At 43.5% G+C, this 9,811-nt stretch overlaps 2 protein-coding genes across 2 annotated transcripts; one reads left to right on the forward strand and one right to left on the reverse strand.

The window, feature by feature from the left end:
* The first annotated feature begins 231 nt into the window (after positions 1-231).
* Positions 232-2,902, forward strand: LOC146673188 (nuclear factor 7, ovary-like). The gene is made up of 2 exons (XM_085401762.1): positions 232-344; positions 420-2,902. The coding sequence occupies exon 2, from the start codon at positions 1,511-1,513 to the stop codon at positions 2,900-2,902; it is 1,392 nt and encodes a 463-aa protein (XP_085257888.1). The 5' UTR covers positions 232-344; positions 420-1,510.
* A 3,619-nt stretch (positions 2,903-6,521) lies between these two features.
* On the reverse strand, positions 6,522-9,557 carry LOC146673189 (uncharacterized). The gene is made up of 5 exons (XM_085401955.1): positions 9,279-9,557; positions 8,947-9,039; positions 7,376-7,447; positions 6,904-7,035; positions 6,522-6,806 (listed from the first exon to the last, which is right to left on the reverse strand). The coding sequence occupies exons 1-5, from the start codon at positions 9,481-9,483 to the stop codon at positions 6,628-6,630; spliced, it is 681 nt and encodes a 226-aa protein (XP_085258081.1). The 5' UTR covers positions 9,484-9,557; the 3' UTR covers positions 6,522-6,627.
* Positions 9,558-9,811: the final 254 nt, after the last annotated feature.

Here is a 9,811-nt window from a genome sequence, read left to right on the forward strand (position 1 = left end):
CATGTAACTCACCACTGTGTGAACATCACAGGGGAGAAATCGTTTCTCTGAGTCAGAGATGAGTGTCAGTAACACAGAAGTTGTCATGGTCCCCGCACCTCGCCAGCTGACAGCAGTCAGGCGCTTTGTTTTGTTTATTCTCCTCTCTCGCCTCTGCTCTCCCTTTCTCTCTCGTCCTCTCCCACTCTCTCTTTCTCCTGCCGGGGCGGAGCTCAGTATGGGCTCCTGCTCCTGGCCCACGCACCTGGAGGTGATCAGCACACCTGCCGCTGATTATGAGAATTGGAGTCCTACTTAAGATGGCGAGTCTGCTCTACTCGTCGCTGGATCGTTGAGCCGTCAGCGTCAGTCGTCCTGCACTCTGCAAAGTTTGTTCGTGTCTGAACCAGGAGACTAACTGTTTCTCTGTCTGTGTATAGATTTCCCCTGGACCTGTTTTCCCTGTGCACGGTGACTGAGCGTGAGCAAGAGTGATGGAGGAAAGAAGAGGAGCTGTGTGTGGTTGCGAGGGCTGTATGGAAATCTCACCTCCCTGGACTCCTGCCCCTTTCACTCCCGGACCCTGGAACCCTTTTTCCCAGACACCTGTGTGTGTGTGTGTGTGTGTGTGTGTGTGTGTCACCGTGGAGAACACTGTAAATAAATTCACTTTTGATTTGAAGAAACTTGTGGTCTGCGCCTGAGTCCGCTCCACTAATCGTGACAGAAGTAAAACTCAGTGTCATGCAGTGACTTTTACACAACCAGATCAGATGAACCAGCTCACACTAAAACATTTTGCTGCACTCTTTACACTTATTTCTTTTCTTTCTGCTTTCTGAGATAAAAGCTCTTTATCAGTAACTTTTACAACTTCTGGCAGGTTAATGTCTGAACTTTGGAGTGAAACACACCCTTAGTTACAGGAAATAACACCACTGTCTGTAACTAAGTGAGTCCACCTTAACACCACCTGTGTGTGTGTGACTGCATTACACTCCCACTGCTGGGAACCTGAACAAGAACCAGAACAAAGTCTAAAATAGAAGCTGACAAACAGCTGCACCACCGAGTGACACTTTATTTTATAAACTTCACAACAGGTTTCATGTTGTGACCTGTGGAGGTGAAAAGACACAAAACCTGTTTTACAGCTTTTGAGCTGCAGGCAGGATTGAAACACACCTTAGTTAAAAGTCAAACAGCAACATTTGTCTCCTCCCCTCACGTCACTCAAATGTGACAAACCAGGAAACAGGAAGTTCTTCGTCCTCAGTAAAGAGAGACGCACAGACGATCAGACTGAGCTCAGACCAAACTAGCAGCTTCCTCTGAGTGAGTCCAGCTACAGGAGAGAAAAGTGGAAAACTCCAACACTGCTGCTTCAAGCTGCTGACGCTCCACACACTGAATGTGAGTTTGAGCAAAAACACGACTCAAAGGAAGTTTCAGTGAAGGTGGTAGAGGAGGGAGGGGAGCCAGGACTGACTGTACTTCCTGTCTGCTGTTTTCAGCTTCACTCACAGACTCAATGGCTTCCAGATCAGAGGAGGATCTCTGCTGTCCGGTCTGTCAGGAGGTCTTCAGAGATCCTGTTATTCTGTCATGTAGCCACAGCTTCTGTAAAGACTGTCTGAAGAGATGGTGGAGAGAGAGACCAACACACGAGTGTCCAGTTTGTAAGGAAATATCAGTTTATGATCCACCTTTAAACCGAGCTTTAAAGAACCTGTGTGAGTCGTTCTTACAGGAGAGAGATCAGAGAGCTTCAGAGGCTCTCTGCAGTCTGCACTCTGAGAAACTCAAACTCTTCTGTCTGGACCATCAGCAGCCAGTGTGTCTCGTCTGCAGAGACTCAGAAAAACACACCAATCACAGATTCAGACCCATCGATGAAGCTGCACAACAACACAAGAAGGAACTTCAGGAAACTCTGGAGCCCTTAAAGAAGAAGTTAAAGGTTTGTGAAGAAGTTCAAGTGAAGTTTGATCAAACAGCAGAACACATTAAGGTCCAGGCCCGACACACAGAGAGGCAGATTAAGGAGCAGTTTAAGAAGCTTCACCAGTTTCTAGCAGAGGAAGAGGAGGCCAGGCTGGCTGCACTGAGGGAGGAAGAGGAGCAGAAGAGTGGGATGATGAAGGAGAAGATGGAGGCTCTGAGCAGAGAGATAGCAGCTCTTTCAGACACAGTCAGAGCCACAGAGGAGGAGCTGAGAGCTGAAGACGTCTCATTCCTGCACAACTACAAGGCTGCAGTGGAAAGAGTCCAGCGCTGCCCCCTGCTGGATGATCCACAGCTGCCCTCAGGAGCTCTGATAGACCAGGCCAAACACCTGGGCAACCTGACCTTCAACATCTGGAACAACATGAAGGACATGGTCTCCTACACTCCTCTCATTCTGGACCCAAACACTGCTCATCCAGAACTCATCCTGTCTGAAGATCTGACCAGTGTGAGAGGAGGAGAGAGGCAGCAGCTTCCTGATAATCCAGAGAGGATTGATTATTACAGCTCTGTCCTGGGCTCTGAGGGCTTTAACTCAGGGACTCACAGCTGGGATGTTGATGTAGGAGACAGTACAGTGTGGTTACTGGGTGTGTTAGCAGAGTCTGTGCAGAGGAAGGGAGACATACTGTCTGGATTATGGACAATGTTGTTTAATGGAATTAAAGGTAAATACTACACACACTCACCATCAGCTCCTCTCACTATTCTCTCAGTAGAGAAGAAGTTCCAGAGGATCAGAGTGAATCTGGACTGGAACAGAGGAAAGCTGTCGTTCTCTGATCCTGATACTAACACACACATACACACCTTCACACACACTTTCACTCACAGGATGTTTCCAATCATTCGCACTGTTGATAAAGTGAAGGTGTGTCCGTTGAAGGTGTCAGTGTCAGTGCAGCAGATGAGTTGAGGATGATGATGTTTCTAATGTTGTTTCCTGTCAGTGAGTTGAAGCTGTTAAACTGCAGCTGTCCTCCTGCTGCCTCGTTGTTCCAAAGCTCTTTGTTTCTCTTTTAGTTTCACTGTTTCTTTCTGTTTCTGCTGTCCACCTTTTCACATGGAAAATCATTTCACTGTTTCTCACTGAATGACTCCCCAAACTAGATTTGAAATTCTATCAAGTTTCTAATCATTCCAAGTGATTCATGTTTCTATTTGATGTGTAAATGGAGATGATTTAGTTTGCTGGGATATGGACTGACATGTGTTGAATGGGAGGAGCAGTTTGTTGTTGTCTTCTTGTCTGTTTATGACAACAATAAATATGTTGTTGAAACAATGATTCATGTTTAACTCCATATATGAAATGTTTCTGATCTTTGAATTCTGTTTGATTAAAGACTTTCTTCATGACACAAATGAGATTTCAGTGTATTAATAGAACTAAATAAGCTCAGAGTTGAAAGGCTGGAGTATTATGTACGTGCTTCACTGTCAGGATCTTCAGGGGGATTCAAAGGGAAACATCAAACTGCTGTAATGAGATAAACTAGTTGGGCTGAACACACTTATCTGTAGTTTGTCTCCATCCAGGATCATCAGAATATAATGAACATGTGTGAAGAGCCACAAAATGCTGCTGCCCTCTCAGCATGATGAGCTCCAGCCTTTGTTAGCAGGACAACAGGAAACATGAGACAACTTTCAGAGACAGTAACCAACTGTGGCCACAAGATGGCAGCAGCTGATCTGAGATCCTTTATTGGACAGAAGGACTCTGCTCTGTGACGTCATCAGAGAGACGGCCTTCACTCTGATAGATCTGACGTCATGTCTGCACTGCGATGATGAAAGCTGATAAACACATTGTTATTGATCCATGAAATCACCTCTGTCCTCTCAAGTGTAGCTGTTTACAGAGCTGAAGAAGTCCTTCATCATCAAAACAGACAAACATGTATTTCCTGTATTAAGTGACGTCATCCTCACTCTGACCTCTTACATACATTCTGTTCAGTTTTCCTGCTGTAAGAAATAAACTGTGTGAAAATAGAAATGCAGGGAAACATCCATTAATCACAGCTGAGCCGTTTGTTTCTGACTCACATTCAATGAGGCTTCAGGTGTAAATACCTCAGAAGTGTTTGTGAGTTCAGTAGAAGCAGACCCAGTCGACCATCATGGCCTCCACAGCACTACACAATGCAACAGAAAGGCCTTCATCATCTGCTGAACCACCTCTGAACCACGACGCTCTCCCTGCATCTAAAAGCTGTTAGTCAGGATGAGATGCTGCTGTGATCGCTCACAATTTACCTGTGAGACCTTTGTAAATATTGTCTTTGTTTCTGGAGGAAACACCTTTAGTCTGTTTGTATTTGGAGTGCAGATCTGGGCGTCCATCACTTTAACCTGCACACGTTTAGTTATTGAGTGTAGTTGATGTTTGGCAGCATTTTATAAGTGACAGTTCATGAACGGTGAAGGAACAGAGGACGCCTGACCATCCTACCTGTGTCAGTAAGAAGACTTTCATCACAACTTCACAACTTAACACAACTGAAAGCTGAATTCAGTGTTGCATAGTTTACTAACAGTGTGTGCTGACACTGAAGTTAGCAGTTTGTTTCCTAAGAGCTGCTGGGACAAACCACAGTGAGCGGCTACAGAGTTTAGTTAAGGTGGTTCTAACATGTGACCTGTTGAATTATTTACAGGGATTTATTTTTCATTTAAAGCATCATTTGTGAAGTTTTTATGAAGTTTAGTTCTTTTATGTTCTTTGTGTAACGTTTAGATTTTCTTCTCTGGTGTTTTAACTCTTCAGGTTTCCTGTAACAGAGATGTAAACCACCGTTTTCTGATGCTGCTGCACTGGGACATAAACACGGCCACTTTATTAGGCACACCTTGCTGACTGCAGGTTATAACCCCTGCTGGAAACATCCCACAGATTTGGATCCTTATTGCCATGACAGCACCACACAGCTGCTCCAGATGCTGCAGGATGCTGGTCAGGGCTCTAACAGTGAAACTTTACTGAAAGTAAGAAACCTGAGAGGAAATAAACTTTGACTTTAGTAAGCTGAGCTCTGAAGCTGTGATGGAGCTCAGTCGGTGTGAAGGTGGCTGCTGTGTAACAAGTGTTTGTCTGAGGTGCTGCGACTGATCGTGGTCATGTTTATTTAAAGAAGTCGGTGATGAAGCAGGCTGTGCAGTCCGAGCTCTTCATCAGTTAACAGTCCTCCAGAGCTGCTGCAGGGAGCTGACTGTCCTCCAGGTGGCGCTAAGTGAACAAAGTCCAAAGAAATAAACTTGGACTGTTTTTTGAAGCCTAAATAAAACGTGAATAAACTTTATAGATACATTTGAAACCAGCTACTCTGTGACTTTACACACTCACACAGTAACAGAGCTGATTCCTGATTGGAGCAGCACAGAGTTAGACTTCTTTTCTGGCTGTGGATTGGTTCGTCAGGATTTCCCCCTTTACAGGTTTAAAAACAATCTCTGTTTCTACATTTGTTGACCTCCTTCTTGTGTCTAAAGGTGAAGCAGCACCAGCCTCCTCTGATCCTCATGTTGTAGCTCTGTGTGTCCAGCAGGGGGCAGAACACCTCCAAACTGTGCCAGCAGCTCTCACTGTGAGCTCAGACGTTTGTGGACACTCAGTTTGTTTGAACATAGTAAATAATCAGAGCTTCTCACACTGTTTATGGGGACACCACCTGCCCGAGGGTGTACTGTGTCAGAGAGGTGGTGTATGGTGCTGGGTGTAGTCTCTCTGCTGGTTCACAGTTTTTACTGAGGAGCTGTGTTCATGTCAGGAAGGTTTCGTCTGATCACTGTGGTGCAGTTTGGTTTACTCTGTTTCTGAGTGTTTGTAGGATCAGTCTCTGCAGGTCACCTGATACCTGGCAGTGAAGTGTTTATGAATCAGCTCCGTCAGATTTAATCCAACAGAATAACATGTAAAACACTCCAGGGCTTTTACTCTGAAACTTTCTCCAGAGCTGTCTGGAGTTTTCTTACATTAAAATATCATGGTGGAGGCAGAGTGACAGTGTTGTAGATGCTGCATTTTGAAGCCTCAGTGTTTATATTTTTGTTCACAGCCATGTAGACAGAGAGGCAGAGAGAGACAGTGCTGTCACTGAGCTACATGTGTCAGAGCTCAGATGAGGCCCACACATGTGTGTTATCTGTTGTTGCTACACACAGTTAAGATATGGAACATGTGTGTAACCAACTTTCATAGGTTTTAATATCCTGATGTTGACAATTGATGCAAATACAATAAAATAATAACTACACATGTTATGTGTTAGTCTTTAATACAGCTCTCCAACACACACACAACAAATAAATAATCAGTCACTTTGATTTTTTAAAATCAAATTTATCATTATTTTACTAACAGATTTGCAAATCGTTACATAAAAATATTATTAACTGCTTTTAGAAGTAGAAATGATTTATGAGGTTTTAGATATTTAAGATAACTAGATTGCCACCTATTGAATTAATGCACATTTTAAAACATCAGAAGCTGGTGGATAATAGAAGACAACTTAAGGAAGCGTTTTCCTTTTTACATGGTGAAAAGAAGATGACCACTGAAGGTGGAATGGTGAAAATGATTGTCATATATTTTAAAACTAACCCAGAGACATAAAAACACCTGATCTCCAGTCTCTAGACGCAGTGAGGCTCCATTAGAAGCTGTTCCGAAATGTGAGGCCTGACGCTCCCACGCTGAAAAATGCGTTCTCCATTCTTAAACAACACAACAGCTACACCATAAACAGGATCTCCAGGTCCACATACGTACCACTCAAAGTGGTAGGCTCCTCTCACTGGTGCAGTGAAAATACCTGTGGGACATTTGTTAAGTGGAAAATCAGATGTTCGAACATCGTGAACATCAGTCTGACATCAACATAGCTGAGAAGTGACATTCAGTCTTATTACCTGTGTGTGGGTTGTAGGCATTTCCAATGTTTGTGACAAGATGTTTAAAGACAAGCGTAGTGTGTGTGTTAAATGGGCCAGTAATTCCACCACCTTCAGCCAGTAAAGAAGCTGAAAAAGCCACCTGTTTGACTAAGAAAGAGAGAAATGTCATAAATTTAAAATTTTTGCTGCGGTGTCCCCCCCTCCCCAAAAGACGAAATGAAAAAAGTTTTAGTGAAAGCATTTGATAGATTTCATTCTTACAGAAGCCAAAACCAACTAAGAACAGCTGCAGTGTGGTAGCTGTCCACAGACAATTTGGAGGAGGAGTGCTGAGATAAATACATTTAAAGAAAAGGTTGTAGATATGTTTTGCCACACAGTGTGTAGCAGTCTTCTTGGTAACTGGATTGCAGCCTTAATACACAAAAAAATACACAGATATTTTAAGATGAAAATAATCAGAGCCATGCTGACTTCATCACATTACCTAGTAGCTGTTGATCAAGATTTTCAATTGCAGTCCTCTGCTTATCCACTTCCTCCAACTTTGCTGCATTGTCTGAAAAAGAAAGTTTAAAAAATAACATTCTCTAAAAATGTATAAATACCTTGTGTGTGTGTTAGGAGTTTTAATTATTGTTCTAACTACAGAGTGCTACTGAGGATATCGTCGGGTGGTGGAAGAAATAATTCGAGGACCTCCTTAATCCCACTGACATGTCTTCCATTGAGGGAGATGAGTCTGTGGACAAGGAGGATGGCTCGTCTATCACCGGGGGCGGGGTCACTGAGGCAGTTACACAGCTCCTTGATGGCAAGGCCCCTGGGGTGCATGAGGTTCGTCCTGAGTTCTTGAAGGGTCTGAATGTTGTTGAGCTGTCTTGGTTGACATGTGTCTAAAATGTTGACCTTCAACAGGTCCTGGCATCCAGCTCCCACTGCAGCAGTATGCAGCCATGGTCCTCAGTGGAAAAGGGTAGAGCGCCCACTCCGTGTCAGGGACGTGTTCCTGCACAAAGTGGAGGAGTTTAACTATCTCAGGATCTTGTTTAAGAGTGAGGAGAGTGGGAGATCAACAGACAGATTGGTGCTGTGGCTGCAGTGATGTGGACACTGTATCGGTCCATCATGGTGAAGAGACAGCTGAGTGAAAAAGTAAAGCTCTTTCCTATCCAACACGTTGCAACACGTTCTCACTCCCAAAGCGTAACATTTTACGCTAGGTGACAAATCGTCAACATATTACGTTTTCGGCTACCCACAACGTTCCTAAATGACGACCTCGGAAAAAAGAGGAAATATGAGAACCGTCTGGACTCCATCTACACGTTTTCACTCTTTTTCTTCAAATCGCTTAGAAACACGCTATTTAACATCATTATAGTCCTGGATGAGGTCAGGAATAAGGTTATGGTCAGGGCTAGGGATAAGGTCAGGTTTACGGCTGGAATACAGGGCTGGAACGTCTGTTACCGCGGGAGCGTCATTGCACTGGATTCCAGCCATAACCCGCCGCGCACCATAAGAACGCCGAAGGTCTCCTTTCGCGTTCCTCAGGAACGCCGCGGGACGTGACAAAACGTCGACATGTTACGCCTCGGGAGTGAGAACGGGCTGTCCTATCAGTTTGTCCCCACCTTCGCCTACGGTCACGAGCTTTGGGTAATAACCAAAAGAATCAGATTCTGGATAAAAACAGTGGAAAAGAGCTTTCTCAAGCCTGGGAATGCCTTGGTGTTCCCCCGGATGAGCTGCAGGTGGGGGCCGGGGAGGGGAATGTCTAGGCTTCTGTGCTTAAGCTGCCGCCCCTGCGACCCAGCCTTGGATAAGTGGAAGATGTATGGTTGGGTTGAAACTACCCTTAGATAAATTATACTTTGCACATATTAGTACATATTACATTTTCCCCACTGAACCCATAAAAAGCACAAATTTTGATGATTTCATATACTTTAACCTATAATTATTAATCTCACACATTGGAATAAATGAACTCTAACAAATAATAATGAATCACTAATATTCTGTTATACAATGAAACATGTGTACATACAGTACCTTGTTGTTGCTGTTTAAGCTTGTCAATTTCAGACCTCTGTCTCTGAAGTTCAACGTTCTGCATTTCCAGGTCTTTCAGTTTTGCGACATGGTCTGACAGAAAAGAACATAAATAAGTCAATATGAATTTTATTTATCTGCATCATTTGAATCTTTTCATTTTTAGTAGGTTAGATTATTGAATAAATAATGAATAAATAATAAAAATAAAAAGATTAATGAGAAACGTTAGTGATAGATTCATGAAGTGACATTGATATCTCTGTAACAGGGGCTCATATGAAGGTTTCCTCATGCTGTCATTTTTCTCACTACCTGACATCATACTCTACCTTTATTCTCTTGTTTTAAGGTCCTGATTTCCACTTTCTGTTCAGCCACTGAGGCAGTCAGCTCTCTGAGCACAGCATGGATTTCCTGTGGACAGGGTTGTTGGTTTGAAATCTGCTGGTCAAGAATTTCATTATCTGCCTCTGTCTGATTTGTGGAAACAGAGCAGACCAGAAGCAACAGCGGGAACTTCAGCGTGATCTCCATTCTGTCAGTGAAAACTCAACAGTATCTGTGTGTCATCTGCAAACCTGACTGACTTTTATATTACACAGTACAGAGGGGAGGTCACTGTAGCATTAGATTCAACCTTATTCTAGTGAATCAGTGACTAATGTAATCTTTATGACTTCAGATGCAGTACAAGGAGAAGAACAAGTGAGTATCAATGATTGTCAACTGATAGTAAAACATGAGCATGTGTGTTTCCACCAACTGACCAGAGCTTAGAGGACAAATATCAAAATGTGTGCTCAGATACAGATGTTTAAGCAGCTGTGAAAGAACATATCTGGATGTTTTTGGCACTGAGGAA

Source organism: Rhamphochromis longiceps, linkage group LG3, assembly GCF_057381845.1.
Source record: "Rhamphochromis longiceps isolate RC_006_pf linkage group LG3, R_longiceps_female_GT1.1, whole genome shotgun sequence".
Lineage (NCBI taxonomy): Eukaryota > Metazoa > Chordata > Actinopteri > Cichliformes > Cichlidae > Rhamphochromis > Rhamphochromis longiceps.

Bases quoted from the DNA above. Each gene is read 5' to 3' on its own strand.
- LOC146673189 (XM_085401955.1), bottom strand. From the start codon at position 9,483: ATGGAGATCACGCTGAAGTTCCCGCTGTTGCTTCTGGTCTGCTCTGTT. The intron at 7,036-7,375 runs GTAATGTGATGA...TCTCTTTCTTAG, and splicing joins TCTTGATCAACAGCTACTAG to TCAAACAGGTGGCTTTTTCA. The intron at 6,807-6,903 runs GTAATAAGACTG...AATGTCCCACAG, and splicing joins TGCCTACAACCCACACACAG to GTATTTTCACTGCACCAGTG.
- LOC146673188 (XM_085401762.1), top strand. From the start codon at position 1,511: ATGGCTTCCAGATCAGAGGAGGATCTCTGCTGTCCGGTCTGTCAGGAG.